This window comes from Ruditapes philippinarum, unplaced genomic scaffold (assembly GCF_026571515.1).
Source record: "Ruditapes philippinarum isolate M1 unplaced genomic scaffold, ASM2657151v2 ctg283_1_1_1_1, whole genome shotgun sequence".
Lineage (NCBI taxonomy): Eukaryota > Metazoa > Mollusca > Bivalvia > Venerida > Veneridae > Ruditapes > Ruditapes philippinarum.
The window spans coordinates 12888-33936 of record NW_026855710.1 but is presented as its reverse complement, the minus strand read 5'-3'; the positions used below and the strand labels follow the sequence as shown (position 1 = coordinate 33936).

The following is a 21049-nucleotide window of genomic DNA, read 5'->3' as shown; positions in this document are numbered from 1 at the left end:
AAAATACCTCAGTGGAGTCCATTTCATCATCGGATACCCATGGCCGAACCATTAACATTCATCATTTTGATTGCATGTTATGTGACATGTTTATCAATCGTGGGTATCCGACGATGAGTCCATTTAAGAGACTAACAAAATATACCAGGATACATTATTGTATAGAATTATAAGTTGCTTTAGTACCATATTGGTAATATCCATGATAAGTTGTAAGTGCTACACTCCTCAGTAAGCCAGGGGTACTTGCTATGTATAAACATAATATAGTAAGGGGGATCAGTTCCTATGGGTTCCTATGATGAAGGTGAACAAACACTGCATGATTATAAACAAGTAACAGACTGATTAAACAAGTAACAGACCGACAAATTACATGATCAAACAAGTAACAGGCTGACAAACAAGTATTAAACAAGTAGCAGGCTGACAAACAAGTATTAAACAAACTGCCAATCACATGATTAAACAAGTAACAGACTGACAAATCACATGATTAAACAAGTAACAGACTGACAAATCACATGATCAAACAAGTAACAGACTGACAAATCACATGATTAAACAAGTAACAGGCTGACAAATTACATGATAAAACAAGCGACAGTTTGACAAATTACATGATCAAACAAACCATTTATTACATAAAAATATCAAATAACTGTGAATAGAATTGTTCACCATCAACTCATTCCTGCAATATAATACTGCAGCCTAATGTGATTGTATCATTCAACTGTTTGTTTTGTTAGGATATTTTTCATTTTTATTCTGAATGAACGTTGTTAACTTCTAAACTACAGAAGATTGGCAAGTAGATATTTAGGGTATTATCGGATATTCCAAAAACAAAAAGCATTGTATATGTGACCTTCTCATCTTATTTAGTAATACATACAAAGTATTGTAATACTTCATATTTGTAACAACAATTTTATTGGATGATCATGATGTTAAAATTATTCATATACACTGCTGCCACAAATTAATCTATTTTTTTTTCTGTTTATACAGAAATTATCAAATTATTTATTAAATCAAAGAAAGCAACTTTGCAGTATAATAAGTTCATTACAAAGACTTTTTGACAGGTTCCGTGGTTGTGTAACAATATGGTAAATGGTTTACCATATAACCTCCACCTACATGTAGCACCTTGGGATATATATGATTACAGTTGTTTACATTGTGCACTATCATCTGTTCAAAATATACATATATATATGTACATAACTAATATTAGTAAACAGTCCAATTCAATCAATTATTGTAGACAGGATGACTATACAATGTTAATATTTGCCAGAAGTTGATACAGTTGTATTGTTTTCACCTAAAATTCTTCATTTTCATTTAAGAAACACTATCCCAGTGCTGTAATTGCTTTTTTTAAGTTTGATAACGAAATATACAGATTTCAAGATATAAGTCAGTGTTTGTTTTCTAAGCTCCTAATGAAAACAGACATAAAAACATGGTATGAGTACTATGAAAGTTTTTTTTTACTTCCTTCAAAGCAAGGAAGGTCTCAAATAGTCATTTTAAAATTTTACCATTAGTTTTCTTTTTCCCTTTACATTTTCTCTCGACAGTCTGTGTAGGTTCACATTGCGCAGGATCTCCACGTTTTAAAGTTTTTATCATTACACGCATGTTTGATGTGGCGTCACATTCCTCCCAACTTGTACGTCTATACTTACATACTGAAATAATTTTAAACAATAAAGGATATTAAATGAGTGTAGATTCAATACTAAATTTATTAAACAAGTTGAACTAGAACTATCACTAAATGTGATTAATACCCCCACAAGTCTGCTTCGGAAATGAGGATGTTACTAGTAACAGAATACCTTGTAATAGAATTGAAACATAGAGTTATGGTTGTGGGCAATTAAAGATAATTGTGGTTCATGTATGTTGCATTTCCTTTCAATGGTTGGCCATTGATGAAGTTTAATTGAATTACTCTGTAATAAGTCCAGAAAGACAAAGAAAAAGAACAAAGGGCAATAACTCTATAAATACTGAAGATAGAGTTATAGTTATTGTGCACTGCACTTCCTCTTATTGTGCTTGACCATTGTATGAAGTTGTTTTGAATTCCAACCAGTACGTTTTAAGTTATGCTCCGGACAAGGAAAAGTATCAAAGGGCAGTAACTCTGTATTTTGTCAAAATTGAGTTATGACTCTTGTGCACTGCACTTCCTTTTAATGTCCTCGACAACTGTATGAAGTTGTACTGAATTCCAAACAGTAGTTTTCAAGTTATGCTCTGGACAAGGAAAAGTAACAAAGGGCAATAACTCTGTAATTAGTCAAAATGGAGTTATGATTCTTGTGCACTGCACTTCCCCTTATTGTGCTTGACCATTGTATGAAGTTGTTTTGAATTCCAACCAGTAGTTTTCAAGTCATGCTCTGGACAAGGAAAAGTAACAAAGGGCAGTAACTCTGTAATTAGTCAAGATGGAGTTATGGTTCTTATGCACTGCACTTCCTCTCAATGTGCTTGACCATTGTATGAAGTTATAATGAATTCCAACAATAACTCTTCAAGTTATGGTCCGGACAAAAGAAAGCAATGGAAAAGTAACAAAGGGCAATAACTCTGTAATTAGTCAAGATGGAGTTATGGTTCTTGTGCACTGCACTTCCCTTTATTGTGCTTGGCCATTGTATGAAGTTGTTTTGAATTCCAACCAGTAGTTTTAAAGTCATGCTCTGGACAAGGAAAAGAAACAAAGGGCAGTAACTCTGTAATAAGTCAAAATGGAGTTATGGTTCTTGTGCACTGCACTTCCTCTCAATGTGCTGGACCATTGTATGAAGTTATAATGAATTGCAACAATTAGTCTTCAGTTATGGTCCGGACAAAAGAAAGCAATGGAAAAGTAATAAAGGGCAATAACTCTGTAATTACTTTAGATAGAGTTATGGTTCTTATGCACTGCACTTCCTCTCAATGTGCTTGACCATTGTATGTAGTTATATTGAATTCCAACCATTAGTCTTCAAGTTATGGTCCAGACAAAAAAAGAAGGCAATGGAAAAGCAACAAAGGGCAATAACTCTGTAATTACTTTAGATAGAGTTATGGTTCTTGTGCAATGCACTTCCCCTTATTGTGTTTGACAATTGTATGAAGTTGTTTTGAATTCCAACCAGTAGTTTTCAAGTTATGCCACGGACAAGGAAAAGTAACAAAGGGCAATAACTCTGTAATTAGTCAAGATAGAGTTATGTTTCTTATGCACTGCACTTCCTCTCAATGTGCTTGACCATTGTATGTAGTTATATTGAATTCCAACCATTAGTCTTCAAGTTATGCTCCAGACAAGGAAAATGCAACGGACAAAAAAAAAAGCAATGAAAAAGCAACAAAGGGCAATAACTCTGTAATTACTTTAGATAGAGTTATGGTTCTTGTGCACTGCACTTCCCCTTATTGTGTTTGACAATTGTATGAAGTTGTTTTGAATTCCAACCAGTAGTTTTCAAGTTATGCCCCGGACAAGGAAAAGTAACAAAGGGCAATAACTCTGTAATTAGTCAAGATAGAGTTATGGTTCTTGTGCACTGCACTTCCTCTCAATGTGCTTGACCATTGTATGTAGTTATATTTAATTCCAACCATAAGTTTTCAAGTTATGCTCCGGACAAGGAAAATGCAACGGACGTCTGGACCGACCGACCGACCGCCCGACCGACCAACCGACCGACCGACCGACCGACCACAGGGTGACTCCTATATACCCCCCCAACTTCGTTTTTGGGGGTATAATAAAATTATATTATGCGAGCCTCTGGTGATATTATTTTATTCAACAAGCTCAATAAATTTAGTATTGACCCAACACAAATAAAATATTCTATTTATGACATACCCAAAATAAAGACTGTTTCAAGTGAAAAAGAATATTTTTTTTCGTTGACACGCCTATAAGTATCGCTTACATTTAGCGCGTCTTAACGCTATGTTTGTATAACACAAATGTCGCACATCAAAATATATACTGTGTAGTACCATTTTTACTGAGTCACAAAGGCAGCATAGATATGTTCATCATACTTTATATTTAACTATACAATGTTTATTATGCTATGTTAGTGTTTAAAGGTACATGTATTTCAGTTGCACAGATGTGTTGGTTGATCTTGATTTGTATTTGTCACATGGGTAGACTCAGTTGCTGCCACCCATTTATTATATTTAGGGTTAATTAAATATGAAAATATTAATATGAATATGATTAGCCAACTTTGGTGTCTAAATGCATTAACAAACTATGTACATATTCTAATGTTTGCTACTGAATGTGACAGTTCAGACAAATGTTATTTATGACAGTGCTAGAAATGTAGTTTAAAACATCATTTCTCATTCTAAGCACTTAAAATTACAGACATTTTATAGACAAAAGAAATTAGGTTTGCTACTTCATAAAAAATTTCCAAACTTGCTATAATATGTTGATGTTTTTCTGCTTTTAAAACTAAAATCAAAGGTCATTTCTAAAACAATAAATAATTGATAGGCCTGTAAAAAATGATCTGCACATATGTCATCAAGTTGAACTACTAATGTGAATAAAAATATGTGTCCAGACATCATTAATGCCTCCACATTTTGCTGTATTGTTACCAAAAAAAATCTTGTACTTAGCAGTTATACCCTTGGAGTTACAAATGACAAATATTCAGTCAAATTATGCCCATTGTTGCTTCATCAGGGGCGAATAAATTATTCTGCTAATTTCCAATGAATTTGAGCCAAATTATTGAGATGTGTAAATCAAACAGTCTCATAAAATTTCATGACTTTTGTGACAAGTGACATTACTCTAAGTATGCTAATTTTCGCTAAATCAAAGGCAAATTTTAAACATTAACTCTCCAACAAATTTGCGACAAATTACCACAATATGACAAATATTCACATGCTGACAACTATTCTTCAAGTTTTATGACACTAAAAATTATACTTTTGGAGTTACAAGTGACCAAATATATATATTTAAAAATAATTTAAAAGTGTCTGGGCCTTTTCGATCAATGAAAGACAAAGTGCAATTTTACTTGAAATTGTAAAGTTTTAGTGTTATTTCCCTAAAATTGTGAAGACGAAACCCCATATTTACACATTTTTGTAAAAATAAATTGACAATATACAATTTATAAAAGAAAAACATCACTTGGAATTTTATATACAACATTGGACATCATTAATGCTGCGTTGGGAGCACACTTTTCTCAAGGCTAGATAGAATTCTACAAATGTTCTAAATTAAAACATACTTTGAATTTCTGATTGACCTTTGGATCAATACAAGAGCGATCAGTGATCACATGTGTCGCCTCATGATGGCCAATTTCATGTTGGGACAAGTTTTGTGACAGACGGATAGACAGACGGACAGTGCACCACTAGACTTGGTACTGATCATTCCTGTAAAGTTTGGATAAAATTGCACCAGTAGTTTATGAGGAGTAGTCCGGACAAGCTTTTGTGTATCTGGGCCTTTTCGATCAGTGAAAGTCAAAGTGCAATTTTACTTGAAATTGTAAAGTTTTAGTGTTATTTCCCTAAAATTGTGAAGACGAAACCCCGTATTTACACATTTTGTAAAAATAAATTTACAATACACAATTTATAAAAGAAAAACATCACTTGGAATATTTCAACTTAAAACATTTAAAAAGCTCTCAATTCATCAAATTGTAAATATCTTGAAATTCTCAAGGTATTTAAATCTGACATTGCTACATACATAATGAAATTTTGTTATAATACTTTTTTGAGGCAGCAATCAAAGAAATATTTTATTGTGATAATGGCATTTCATATGGTTGTGAAGTTGCCATTTTGGAATTATGAACGGGCTTTCTTCAAATTGTGAAGAGGCATTTATAAGGACACAATGGACACAAACCAGTCTACAGAGGACTGGCAGGATGGATGGATGAAATTCTAACATGATAGTTTTAAGTAGCTATTCCATTGTTCTTTTAAGCCACATAAAACCATATTATCCACATAAAACTTTTATTGTATGATGGCATCAAAACAAAGTTGCTGCTACAGTATTACTTATTGCCACATAAAATCCAAATGTAAGCATGAATCGTCGATGGTAGATCTACATGACCCCAACTCATAACCCAAATAAGAAGGGGCATAAAAATGTTTTACATGGGGGGAAAAAGCTGCTTTAAACAACTGAGGCTTTCTGAGCAGCATTCATGTAATATTCTTGTAATATTTCCATTTTCTAATAATTTACTTTTTACTTATTTATTTTTATTATGCCCCCATTTCGAAAAGGGGGTATATTGCTTTGCACTTGTCGGTCCGTAGACCAAATGGTTTCCGAGTGATAACTAAAGAACCCTTAGGCCTAGGAACTTCAAACTTGGTATGGTGATTGGTCATGACCAGTAGATGACCCCTATTGATTTTGGGGTCAAGGGGTCAAAGGTCAAGGTCACATTGACCTCTTGGGTAAAAACGGTTTCTGATCAATAACAAAAGAACCCTTAGGCCTAGGAACTTCAAACTTGGTATGGAGATTGGTCATGACCAGCAGATGACCCCTATTGATTTTTGGGTTAAGGGGTCAAAGGTCAAGGTCACATTGACCTTGTAGGTAAAAACGGTTTCCGATCAATAACGAAAGAACCCTTAGGCCTAGGGACTTCAAACTTGAAATGGTGATTGGTCATGATCAGTAGATGACCCCTATTGATTTTGGGGTCAAGGGGTCAAAGGTCAAGGTCACATTGACCTCTTAGGTAAAAACGGTTTCCGATCAATAACTAAAGAACCCTTAGGCCTAGGAACTTCAAACTTGGTATGGTGATTGGTCATGACCAGCAGATGACCCCTATTGATATTGGGGTTAAGGGGTCAAAGGGCAAGGTCACATTGACCTTGTAGGTAAAAATGCTTTCCAATCAATAACTTAAGAACCCTTAGGCCTATGAACTTCAAACTTGGTATGGTGATTGGTCATGACCAGCAGATGACCTATTGATTTTGGGGTCAAGGGGTCAAAGGTCAAGGTCACATTGACCTTGTAGGTAAAAACGGTTTCCGATCAATTAACTAAAAACGCTTAGGCCTATGAACTTCAAACTTTGTATGATGATTGGTCGTGACCAGCAGATGACCCCTATTGAGTTTTGGGTCAAGGGGTCAAAGGTCATATTGACCTTGTAAGTAAAAACGGTTTCTGATCACTAACTTAAGAACGCTTAGGCCTAGGAACTTCAAACTTGGTATGGTGATTTGTCATGACCAGCAGATTACCCCTATTGATTTTGGGATCAAGGGGTCAAAGGTCAAGGTCACATTGACATTGTAAGTAAAAACGGTTTCTCATCAATAACTAAAGAACGCTTCGGCCTAGGAACTTCAAACTTGGCATGGTGATTGGTCATGACCAGCAGATGACCCCTATTGATTTTGGGGTCAAAGGTCAAGGTCACATTGACCTCTTAGGTAAAAACGGTTTCCGATCAATAACTAAAGAACCCTTAGGCCTAGGAACTTCAAACTTGGTATGGTGATTGGTCATGACCAGCAGATGACCCCTATTTATATTGGGGTTAAGGGGTCAAAGGGCAAGGTCACATTGACCTTGTAGGTAAAAATGCTTTCCAATCAATAACTTAAGAACCCTTTGGCCTAGGAACTTCAAACTTGGTATGGTAATTGGTCATGACCAGCAGATGACCTATTGATTTTGGGGTCAAGGGGTCAAAGGTCAAGGTCACATTGACCTTGTAGGTAAAAACGGTTTCCGATCAATTAACTAAAAACGCTTAGGCCTAGGAACTTCAAACTTTGTATGATGATTGGTCGTGACCAGCAGATGACCCCTATTGAGTTTTGGGTCAAGGGGTCAAAGGTCATATTGACCTTGTAAGTAAAAACGGTTTCTGATCACTAACTTAAGAACGCTTAGGCCTAGGAACTTCAAACTTGGTATGGTGATTTGTCATGACCAGCAGATTACCCCTATTGATTTTGGGATCAAGGGGTCAAAGGTCAAGGTCACATTGACATTGTAAGTAAAAACGGTTTCTCATCAATAAGAACGCTTCGGCCTAGGAACTTCAAACTTGGCATGGTGATTGGTCATGACCAGCAGATGACCCCTATTGATTTTGGGGTCAAAGGTCAAGGTCACATTGACCTTGTATGTTAAAACGGTTTCCGACCAATAACTAAAGAACCCTTAGGCCTAGGAACTTCAAACTTGGTATGGTGATTGGTCATGACCAGCAGATGACCTATTGATTTTGGGGTCAAGGGGTCAAAGGTCAAGGTCACATTGACCTTGTAGGTAAAAACGGTTTCCAATCAATTAACTAAAAACGCTTAGGCCTAGGACCTTCAAACTTTGTATGATGATTGGTTGTGACCAGCAGATGACCCCTATTGAGTTTTGGGTCAAGGGGTCAAAGGTTAAGGTCATGACCAGTAGATACTTGATAACCCTTATTAATTGTTTGATCACTGGGTCAGAAGTCATGCATAATAACCTTATCACATGACTAATTGGCTGCTGATAGGGGGCATACATGTTTTACAAACATATCTTGTTTAAGTATATTTTCTATATTGTACACTATCTGTACTGCAGTTTTTTTTTAAACATAGATAATTATGATACATACCATGTGGTCTGAGATGTTTATTTTTACATTTCTTCACCTGTACCTTTGTAGAATTACATTTAGTTGAGTCCCCTTCTTTTAGTGTTAATGTTCGACTTACAGTATTGGTGGCAGCATCACAAGGGCTCCATGGTTGTTTCTCATACTGACATGCTGTAATATATAGTTATCTTATTGTTAATATATACAATTATCTATAACCTAATATTACTTATTTTCAATAATAAGTCACCATTTTGCTTTTCTTTTTGTCTCATGAAATTACCCATTTTCAATTAATTATAGCTATTTAGTTTATATATTCCTTAACACAACACATATTTTATACACAACATTGGACATCATTGATGCTGTGTAATGGGTATCAATAGATGACTTTAATTTTCACAAGAGCTGTCCAAGATGCAGCACACTTCTCAAGGCTAGATAGAAATCTACAAATGTTCTAAATTAAAACATATTTGAATTTCTGATTGACCTTGACCTTTGGATCAATACAATAAAAAGGCTTGCCAGGCAGAACTTATCTGGACAAATCCCCTTATTTTAAGTTTCAATGTTATAGCTTTGTTAGTATTGAAGTTAATGCCCATTTACAAAAAAAAACTTGAGGAAAAATGTAAACCAATTCTTCCAAAAACTGCAGCTATAATGGTACATCAAAATCTGTGTGACTTGTTTCTGGCTTTAAATGGCATACTAAGATGTGAGAAAACGAATCTTACAATCATTGTTATTTCATATATACACTAATATTAATCTTGTTTCAGATATATTATATGTAAAATTGAACAAACAGTCTAGTAAGGTTAATTTAAAGTATGACAATGATACATTGCCTCAGACTCACTTTGTATTACTTTCCAGGTACCACTTGTTTTCTATTAGTCTGTATGTATTAACAATTCATACATATCCTCTATCAATACTGCATATTCATAAAATGCAGATTCACAACATTTCTTAAGAATAAAAAGGAATAATGCAAGTCATAATTCACAGAACATTACTGGTACATCATAAACACATTTCGGCTACGACAAATACCACAATATGTTATTATTCATTGCATGCTAACAGTGAATTATGTGCTCTTAACAAATCTTTACCGTACAATCAAAATTATTTTATTACCACAAAATCTCATTTTGTGCTATTTTTTCCCCATAAAATGAGCCCCACTGTAGGAAACATGATGTAGTTTATGACATCATGAAAAGTGTATTATGGGAATATAGAGACTATTTTACTGCTGTTACTACACACTTATACCCAGCAAACATGCATATATGGGACCCATATGGGCTATATCTAGGCAAGCCCATATGGGTATGCCCATATTGGACCTATATGGGACCAATATGGGCAAGTCCATTTGGGTACGCCCATATTGGACCCATATGGGTCCCATATTACAGCACTATAAGAAAAAACGATTTTTCGTTTATTTATGTCTTTAGAACTTGTTTACTTTGAGCTATAGTGTGACCACCTTGGCATAAATTGCTATTATCTTTTATAAAAATCGTAGCATTAACATATATACAAGCCATGAGGGACCCATATGGGTCCCATTCGGGCAACCCAATAAATATTAGCATGCCTGAGCAGGTGCGAGAAATTAATTTGTTTAGTTTTTATATTGGTTTTAATTTTTATAATCTAAATATAAAAATGTGTTTTTTAGACTATTAATTCAGAAATAATTTATAAAAATCAGCATTTGATGAAAAATTTATTTCGAGCATGCGCAGACGTGATTTCCGCTGCCGCTTAAAATCAAATTGTGTATTGAAACGTTAAATTGTAAAATTGTACACGAAAACAATATTTCATTTCAATTCGGAACATTTAACGACGATTTCGTATAACGACCTTTCATATTATATCCTTACAGATTTATTGTGTGTGTAGGTAAGTGTAAACGTCATTTATTTTTTGTTTTTGCCTTTGCCATGTAATTTCGCGATAGTTTTTGTCAGTTTAATTTGCGACATTTTCTAGAATTTACGCCCAATTTAGACACTTTAACTGACCTATGAATGTGTATAGTTGTTATTGTTGAATAAATTAACTGTGACGGAGTCGACACTAACATTTTAATAATATTGTTTCTATCTAGACTAAATTTTAAGAGATCCTTTTTTAAGGGACACCATCATTTGAAATCCAGTGACCCCTCCTAGCCTTAGAAGTCCCTTAGCGGTTTAAAAATGGCTTAATTTGTATTGTTTTAGCGTAAGAGATATCGATTTCACTCGAAGATAAGGGAAACAACTCGTATTTTTTCACTCGATATACCTCGGTTATTTACGTAGTTCATATGAAAAGTGTTTATGGGTGTATTCAAGTATTTTTTCCAAGTACCAACCAAGCCATATGTTGCACAGGCACGAGTATCGGACAAATATGATATGACAAAAATATGACTCGAAAGATAATTAAACCTGTGTTCATCTTTAAAAGGTCAAAAACCGAAAAAAATTGTAAATTATACCCCCCTTTAAAAACATACTTTAAGTTAAGAGAAGGCTAGAAACTCCAGATTCGAGCCTGCAAGCAAGTGATTCACTTCCGGGGCTGTTGTGAAAACAATTGTCCAGACAATTAAAAAAATCTTTTATCACTTTCACGTTTGTATTAAGCTTCCAAATGGGACCAAGTCTTTAGCCCTTCCCGTTCATGAAATATCTATCGGGGAAACAAACGCATTCATGCTAAAAATCCTTGGTAGACAAAATTGCGGCACAACAATTCGGTACGTAAACATAGACTAGTACATGTTTGCCAGCTGATTATGGGTCATAATCATATTGTCACTTGGCGCAATAACTCACTTAATGTATATGTATTTTATAATTACTTATTAATGTATTTTCATTTTATTGTAAATAGGCCATCAAAAAGGCTGTATGAATCGGATAGTGGCACTGATGAGAATGAGACAGACACAGAGAGTAGGCCACCACAAGTTATTGACCAAGCAACAACGCTCAAAGAGTCACAAAGCCTACTTTCATCTCCGCCTCGCTTATCTGCACAGGCATTGCGAGAGGCCAGCAGTGATGTGCAAAGTGCTTCTCCAATACAAGGTGCTTCTGATACACCCTTCCGTGGGCAGATTATTGGGCCCAGTAAGTATAAACTTCGGAGCTATAAATATATTTATTATTACAGTACATACTTATTAAATGTTATATTCTCAAAACAAGTCAACAAATGTAATAACAAGCGGGATTGAGTGACACAGCCAAAAATGGAAAGTTTCACCTTGTGACGCCCCTAGTTCAAAAAATATTCAAAAGAAATTGATGATTACTTGTGTTAGTCTTTATCATGATGTGAATTTGTGCGCATATTCTTGCCTGACCCCACTACTGTTATCCAAAGTTACGGTCCCTGGAAGAGTCAAGAATGTTTATTTTCACCAAATGACATGCCTAGGCTCAAAAATATGTTAAGTTTAATTCATGATTTCATATCATTTTCACATTTTGTGACCTTGCACACTCAACAATCCTTTTGAGATTTTAGCGTTAATTACTGTTAAAGCCAAGGAAAAATTTAAAATACTGGATTTTTTTCATTTGAGCCGGGTCATGACAAAACCAACATAATGGGTTTGCGACCAGCATGGATCCAGACCACACATAGCTCTAAAAGTATATGGCCTAGAATTATGAATCCTTTTTTTCAGCTGCTGTTACACAGATTCTCCGAGTCTTTGAGACAATGCGAGAGAAGAATCATGAAATTAAGAGGATGGTGCAGCGAATGCTGTTAAGGTCAGCAGCAGATGACCAACCGCTGCAACTTCCGAAAGATATCTCATTCCCTATTCGTTATCCTGAGCAGATGGAAGCATTTGATAAGCTTCTGGGAGATCAGACAATACTCTCATCTGTGGTAAGCATAGTGTTAGTCATGTATGTTGCTCCATTAGTAACTGGAAAAAGTATACCCCATATCCACTGGCCTAAAAAGCGAAATAACATAATGGTCTGTGGTGAGCACTTGATGATAATGTCTAATCATTCTGCTATATTTATGTTGGAAAATATTGCACAGTGGACAAACACTTTGCTGCATTAATTTCAGAATTAAAAAACTGGCATGTTTTAATTTTTTGATTCATATTGACACAGTTTTGTTATTTATATATGCTATAATAGCCATGAGCACAAGACATGGGCAGTTGGCCTCGTTTTCAACATTAATTATTAATTAGGACAAGACAGTCAATTCATTAATCAAAAATGCTGGCAGCTTTCAAAATACCAGGAAAATGACTAGTACCCACAAAATCCAGGAATTGAGCTGTTATTTTATTATCAACAATTATTCTGTTGATATTGAATAAACTCTTGTATAAAAAAAACAATGATAATGTGCCCCATATTACTCGGTGGAGGGGACAAACATAAAGGCACAAGTCACTAAGGTGTTGTCCTAGGCTGTAAATATATGAGGGAAGATCTTTTAATTTGTCAATCCAAACAGTTTTCTCGGCAGATTATGTTTTTGAGGTCCAGTTGACAATTATTTGTCATTTGGTGACTTGCAGCCCATCACTTAGTAGTGTTAAAATTAACGTTAAAAAAAGTTTATGTTCTGCTTTATTTAAGGTGCGGTTCCTCTCAATGTTTGGTATGGCAGATGTACGGGAAACTGTTGACCGCTTGATGAAAGAAACCATGTCAAATGAACTGGCAAGAATGTACAATATGAAGTGGGCTGAAGGGGAAGGAAAAGTTTGTGGGCCTCTAGATACTGAATGTATTGTATAGTAAGTGATATTTTACAAATTTGCAAAGTGGTGTCTTCAAAATAGATATATTATCCAAGATCTTGTTATTGTGTCTTCGGGTATTGCTTTAATGAAGGAAAATGCTTGACTAGCTTTTATGGAAATTAATAAGAGAGAATATTTTACATGCTGTGTGGTTTTGATCCCATGCATTGTGTTGTGATGCATAATATAAACAGAAATCACCTTCCTGTAAAGCAAGTTATTTGCTTACCTTAACATTCTTTACTGATACACCGATAAGATGATCTCAGCTTACAACTGACTGCAGCGATATCACAAAAATATTGTTAAAAGCTATGTAAAACCAGGAAACAAACATCTATATTTGGTAAAACATACCAGAATTAGTTTATATTCCAATTTATACTGCTCAAAATGCTACAAGGTGGCTTATGACCTTTGAATGGTTTCAATACCTTCATTTCACTTCATTTCATTCTTTAAGGATAAGAATGCTTGTTTTGTAGAATGTGTCCAAAGGAACTTGCCGACAAAGGCTGCAACGAGGAAGGATGTTGAAATAGAGGTTTCAAAGTGGCTGGCTGGCGCGCGGGACCGCGATGGGGGAAGAAAAGCAAGAAACAAAGTGTCAGAGACCTTACCTGAAGAAAATGAAGGAAGTGACTAGACATGTTTTTAATCTAAAAATGCAAATTTATAGAGGATATTTGTTTGTTTGTGTGTAAGATGAAATTTTATATCATCAAGAGAGCTTTAAAAACAGTATTCTCATGAGTGGCTATGCGCTTGTGAGAACACTGTTTTTTAAAGTTCCTTCAATGATATAAAATTACATCTTACACAACAAACAATAAAGTGTCTTTTTATTTTATGCTAATGAAATTTCCTCAATATTAACGTTAATATTAAATCTGTTTTCCCCACTGTTAACATCAATTTTAGTTAAATTTAAGTCCCATTTCTCATAAATACAGGAAGTCTTGGGTTGAAAAATAAGTTTGACAATCAACGTTGAATAGCCATGATATTATTTATTGAATTCAAAAAATTTGATAGATGATAAAATCTTTAAAAAGTAGTCTCGTCATAGAAAAGTTTGAAATTTTAATCATTTTACTGTGAAATTATCAAATATATTTTTCACGGATACATCAGTAATACACTCAAAAGCATAAAATAAATGACTTTTATTTTACATTTTCAAACCTTTACTTCATCTGCATATAAGTTATTCCACTGATTGAAAGTCAATATGTATCAAGGTATTTTTAAAATGGGATAAGGGTCAGAACTACAGTAAGCGGCTCATTTGTTTATCTCATATGTTTGACAATCAACGTTGAATAGCCATGATATTATTTATTGAATTCAAAAAATTTGAATGATGATAAAATCTTTAAAAAGTAGTCTCGTCATAGAAAAGTTTGAAATTTTAATCATTTTACTGTGAAATTATCAAATATATTTTTCACGGATACATCAGTAATACACTCAAAAGCATAAAATAAATGACTTTTATTTTACATTTTCAAACCTTTACTTCATCTGCATATAAGTTATTCCACTGATTGAAAGTCAATATGTATCAAGGTATTTTTAAAATGTGATAAGGGTCAGAACTACAGTAAGCGGCTCATTTGTTTATCTTGTTATACTTTTTGTTGCTAATTTTAATGTTTGAGGTCATCAGCATAGCATGTCTTTCTTGTAAATGCAAAATTCTTGTCTAGTCAAATTTTGCCTTCTAGTCAGTATATTCTGCTGCTATTTTATGTTTGTTGTTGACATTATATGCTGTTTTTCTGTTGTCTATATGCTGTTGTTTTTTTTCCATTAAACATTGTTACTGCACGGAGGAAGGTAGTCTAGTACTGGTGTAACTCTCCAGAAACGATGGTTAGGAAACTACCCGCCTATATGACGTAAAAGGCGTAAAATGAAACAAACAAACAAAAAACATTGTTACTATTTAAATCAAGACATTAAATGCTTGGGGAATGTTTTTGATACTGATCAATACAATTATAACATCTTGTCAAAACTTGACACTAACAGGGAACACATGTATTGATATATGGTATTAACCTTTAAAATAAAGTTGGAATACTTTACAATGATGATTCTTGTAATCTTTATTGTTGTTATTGTTGAAACTTTGATAATATCGGAGAAATTACTGAAACCAACTATTTTTACTGACAATTTTTTTAATGAATTTTTTCACAACAAATTTGATCTTTGTGTAATATCACATTTTAATTATTATTGATTTTTACAAACTTGTACAAACTATTTTTTATTTTTCATCAGCTGCATATTTTGTTTACATGTCTATAAACAGTATTTCAATGTGCCAAGATTTTGTGTATTATATTTGTTACTTTTCATTAGCTGCATATTTTGTTTACACGTCTATTACAGAATTTGTAACAACCGTGCCAACCTTTTGTGTATCATATTTGTTACTTTAGCTGCATATTTTGTTAACACGTCTATATAAACAGTATTACAACCGTGCCAACCTTTTTTGTATTACTTTTTGTTACTTTTCATTAGCTGCATATTTTGTTGACAATTACAACAGTGCCAACCTTTTGTGTATTATATTTGTTACTTTTCATTAGCTGCATATTTTGGCCACACGTCTATAAACAGTATTACAACCGTGCCAAGGTTTTGTTAATTATATTAATTTTTTTTTTCATCAGCTGCATAATATTTTGTTTACACATCTATGAACAGTATTACAACCGTGCCAAGGTTTTGTTAATTATATTAATTTTTTTTCATCAGCTGCATAATATTTTGTTTACACATCTATGAACAGTATTACAACTGTGCCAAGGTTTTGTTTTATTATATTTGTTACTTTTCACGAGCTGCATAACATTTTTTTCTTCAGCACTATCATACCAAAGTGTAATACATGGTTGTTATGAACAACTTTTTATATTAATTGATGTAGATCTGTATCATTTGAAAATGAAAGTAATTGGTAGATAGAAATTTGTAATGAATTACAGTAAATGTATAATACTTTTTCTATGAATTATGTAGAAAGTTAAAAAGACATTTAGGGTCTTACTGTTGATTTACTGAAATTTAAACATTATACACATATATTTCTTGGAGTTCCAAAGACCTTCTGTAAAGTTTTACCAGTGTCTAGCATAAGTTTCATTTTTCCTTATAGTGATCTGTAAGGTATCTAATGTTATAAAACTGCATTTTTAATTATTTTGTTCGTACATTATAAACAGTTTTCCATTACATGTTGCTTATTTAGTGTACCAAAGTAATATTTACTACCTGGGACTTTTTGAATAATAATTAATATTTCTGTATTTTTGAATTTAAAACTATGTAGTCAAAATGAAATTCTGTGGATTCACAAATATGTACAGTTTACTTGGATTTTTATATTGTACACTTTTCTAAGTTTATTTACATAAGTAAAGGTTTCTTTGTTGACATCAGGCGTCCACAGAATGTATTGAGAATCTGTATATATATGATATACACTTACCATAAGTGAGATTACTAAATAAAGTTACATTGTTAAAGCATATACATTGTGTATTGTTTTCTTGCATGATCATAAAGGCTTTGTGCCATAATCTGTCTGTTCCAGGAAACAGAATGAGTTAAAACATCACTTGAATATTTAACGCAAGTACAAGAATCATGCTCTGTAGCAAGCGGTTGCTATCTAAACGCTCAGCAAAACTTATAATTGAAGTAATTGAAAATAGATCTACCCCGGAATTCAAAATCTACCCATAATGGAAGTATCTGGGCTGCCCATTTGAAACCCATATTTAGTACAAGGGCTGCCCATATGGGGCCCATGTGGGGCCCATATTGTGTACATGGGCTGCCCAGATGGGGCCCATGTGAATCCCATATTGAGTATAAGGGCTGCCCAGATGGGACCCATTTGGAACCCGGTTGCACTTCCTATATGGGGCCCATATGGGCAGCCCAAATGGGACCCATATAGGTGCCCATATGGGCCCCACATGGGTCCCATATAGAATGCTATCTGGGTAGTATCTTATGTATCAATTCAGATAATATAGTTTTATGAATGAACCCTTGCTGCAAAAGGAAATTATTTCTGATTTCTATTTTATCCGGGACATAAATCTCCGGGACATCTTCATGACAGTCATCCTATTTCCGGGACAGTCCCGATGTCCAGGCATGTATGGAATGTGACAATCAACTTGACAAACAAAAGTTAAAAAAAATAGAAAAAAAAAAGTAGATCCATTGTCAATTTTCTTTAAATATCTTCCAGCTGTCCAATCCAGAATTTTCATAATGTAAAATATTGTTGAAATCTTTAGGATAATAGTGTAGTAACACTATGATTGACAAATGGTCATCAAATCAAAATGTCAGCTTCCTTAATGATAGATCTTCTTTATTTTGTAAAAGTATGAGATGGAAATATTTAAAATTTTATAAATGTATGATTTTTTATATAAATTCAACCCCTTAAAAGATCACAATTTATTATCTCAAACAGTCAACCCCTTTAAAAGAACATCTAAAATGTCTCATGGTGTTAACTATGTCTGTTAAAAACTTGTTTTGCTCTCCTTTCACAGAGGGATTATAATTGAATCACTGTTCCCTTCCATCACTAAGTGTGTACATGTACTTAGTCTCCCACTGATAACATAAATCTCATATAGAAAGACTATAAGAGGATTTTCTCCTAAGAAAAAACCTCCAAGATATTATTAATCTGTGTTTTTTCAGACATCTACTTGCTTTTCCATTCTTAGAAATACTTAAAAGATATACTAGAAGCAAACATTTGTAAGTGAAATAATCAAACATTTTCACTGAATTTTATGTTATCTTTACCATTTTTCAATTAAAGATTAACCATATGGCAGGATTTGCACCAAATGCTACTTAAGCTTGGTATTGCTTGCAAAAACAATTGTTTGGCAACAATAAAATTTCTATATCCACATTTATTGACTTTCAGTAGAAAAAACAACTACAGCACAACATCTACACAGTATAGCTCTAGAAACAATAGCATCACTAGTTGTACAGTGTAATGTTTCCAGAAAACTCTACAGAGTATTAAATTGTACACTAATTTAATTTAATATGGATATCACCAAAAATGGTAATGGACAGTTCCAAAAAGAAAGCTGGAAAAGTCCATTTTAGAAATTCAGCAAGTTAAAGGTAGAATTTGATCACAACATTGTATTTTAAATAAAAACGTAATCCTTAAACAGCAAATAAGACAAAGGCATTGTATTGCAAGTGATGCAAAAACAACAACATTGTATTGAAAGTAAGGCAGTATTGCAAATAACACAAAAAAACATTATATACATCATTTGACTTAATGTATCTGGATGTATCATATATGGTTGTCAAGAGGACTTGGCATGAGGCCAAAAATGAATGTTTTAATGCATTATAGAAAACAATCTTGATTTTATAATTTATGTGATAAAACCAAAAATCAATATGTATCAGAATATTTTAATTACAATCAAATTATATATCAACTATGTATTAAACTTACCTTTTCCTTTCCCTTTCTTTTTGTTTGTCTTCTTTACACAAGATTTTGTTGCTGTTTTCTTTAAAGGACATATTTCAGGATCACCTTTCTTCAAGGTTACCTCCCTTGACCTGACCCCTGTTGTAAGGTCACAGTCACTCCACTTTCCAACCTTCTTATATTTACAGTTAGCTGCAAAAAGCAAATCAAAACTGTAGAGATGCATTTTGCATATATACTAAATAAGTTACAAGGTAAATGATATTTGCTGAAATGTTGTTGTTGTTGTTGCCAGATTTTAAGTCATACAACAACTTTAATGATCATATGGTGACATTTTAGCTTTACTGTGAAGGAAGACTTCAGGTGACCCTCTGTGCATTATTTCAGGCAAAGCTGGCACCTGAGTAGAGCAACCAACATTATGTAAGCTGGCTTGAGAGCTTCCTCATAAGAAAGACTCTAAAGTGGAACCCACAGCTGTGATGGGCAAGTGGTTTCAAGTTAACAACAATAACTTCCAGCATTTGATATACATGTAAATATAACTCTAACACACAGACAAAAGGAAAAAATATTTGACTGACAATAAAGCATAAACATATAAACATTACAAATGTGTCTCAATCTTGCAACTCTTGTTTCATTTTGACAATTTAAATACATTTTGTATTGATTTTATGCAGTTAAAATCATTTAGATTATATTGGTACTTATTTTAAACAGCCTATCTGCTTATGAAGTATCATACTTTAAATTTCAATGTAAGATTCACATTCTCATCTTCCTGCCTTTAACTTATTCACAAATGCAAATAAAGGCAAATAATGTGATGATAAAGGATGATAAAGGATGACATTATTACTGACTGAATGTTTTACCCTCTCCTCACTGAATTAATATTACAGATCTGTTCTACTTTAAATTTGGAACTGCAGTTCAATTTTCTTGCATTAAATCAAATGCAAAGCTTTTTTACAATACTTCATTCAGGCAGCAATGCTGACAGTTATACCTAGCTAGTGTTCCTATAGCCTGTACCAGTCTAGCTAGTGTTCCTATAGCCTGTACCAGTCTAGCTAGTGTTCCTATAGCCTGTACCAGACTAGCTAGTGTTCCTATAGCCTGTACCAGTCTAGCTAGTGTTCCTTTAGCCTGTACCAGTCTAGCCTAATGTTCCTATAGCCTGTACCAGTCTAGCTAGTGTTCCTATAGCCTGTACCAGTCTAGCTAGTGTTCCTATAGCCTGTACCAGTCTAGCCAGTGTTCCTATAGCCTGTTCCAGTCTAGCTAGTGTTCCTATAGCCTGCACCAGTCTAGCTTATGTTCCTATAGCCTGTACCAGACTAGCCAGTGTTCCTATAGCCTGTACCAGTCTAGCTAGTGTTTCCTATAGCCTGTACCAGTCTAGCTAGTGATCCTATAGCCTGTACCAGTCTAGCTAGTGTTCCTATAGCCTGTACCAGTCTAGCTAATGTTCCTATAGCCTGTACCAGTCTAGCTAATGTTCCTATAGCCCTGAACCAGTCTAGCTAGTGTTCCTATAGCCTGTACCAGTCTAGCTAGTGTTCCTATAGCCTGTACCAGTCTAGCTAGTGTTCCTATAGCCTGTACCAGTCTAGCTAGTGTTCCTATAGCCTGTACCAGTCTAGCTTAGTGTTCCTATAGCATGTACCAGTCTAGCTAGTGTTCCTATAGCCTGTACCAGTCTAGCTAGTGTTCCTATAGCCTGTACCAGTCTAGCTAGTGTTCCTATAGCCTGTACCAGTACTGGACTGTTATTTTTCTGCCAGTTACTTCAAACCTCTCCACTTAAACCACCAGAAACAACTGCCAAGGGCAAACGGCATTAGAGAAACTATAATCAAACACATTGTTATGATAAACATGCACGTTGCTAAAGTCTCAAACTCAAAGATCTGAGGTCTTGCTCATAGGAACTCGAGAACGGGACCGCAGATTGCGGCGCATATTTTCGATCGTGTAACGGTTTTTAAAAACGTTTCTGCTACATCTAAATATCTTTAAGTATTATCCGAGCATATGGCCTCAAAC

General features: G+C 34.1%; 2 protein-coding genes across 3 annotated transcripts in view; one reads left to right on the top strand and one right to left on the bottom strand.

Moving 5' to 3' along the window:
- LOC132744155 (uncharacterized) overlaps positions 1-21049 on the bottom strand; it is a gene marked incomplete at its 5' end in the record, with an annotated part of 48509 nt that overhangs the window by 16308 nt on the left and 11152 nt on the right. The window contains 3 exon segments of the mRNA XM_060732774.1: positions 1554-1703; positions 8685-8837; positions 19016-19186. Of these exon segments, the coding sequence (XP_060588757.1) occupies positions 1554-1703; positions 8685-8837; positions 19016-19186 (474 nt within the window).
- Positions 9960-15542, top strand: LOC132744156 (uncharacterized). Of its 2 annotated transcripts, XR_009627660.1 has the most exons (5): positions 9960-10598; positions 11580-11818; positions 12382-12590; positions 13310-13470; positions 13962-15542. XR_009627660.1 is itself a non-coding variant. In XM_060732775.1 (4 exons), coding segments are annotated over exons 1-4 (708 nt in total). In that variant the 5' UTR covers positions 11011-11481; the 3' UTR covers positions 13963-15542. The 2 variants fall into 2 exon arrangements, 1 of the variants encoding a protein (XP_060588758.1); XM_060732775.1 differs by lacking the exon at positions 9960-10598 and having other exon boundaries at positions 11011-11818.

Excerpts from the sequence above, each read along its gene's own strand:
- LOC132744156 (XM_060732775.1), top strand. The coding sequence starts at position 11,482 with ATGGGTCATAATCATATTGTCACTTGGCGCAATAACTCACTTAATGTA. Across the intron at positions 11,819-12,381 it reads TGGGCAGATTATTGGGCCCA|CTGCTGTTACACAGATTCTC; the intron begins GTAAGTATAAAC and ends CCTTTTTTTCAG. Across the intron at positions 12,591-13,309 it reads AGACAATACTCTCATCTGTG|GTGCGGTTCCTCTCAATGTT; the intron begins GTAAGCATAGTG and ends GCTTTATTTAAG.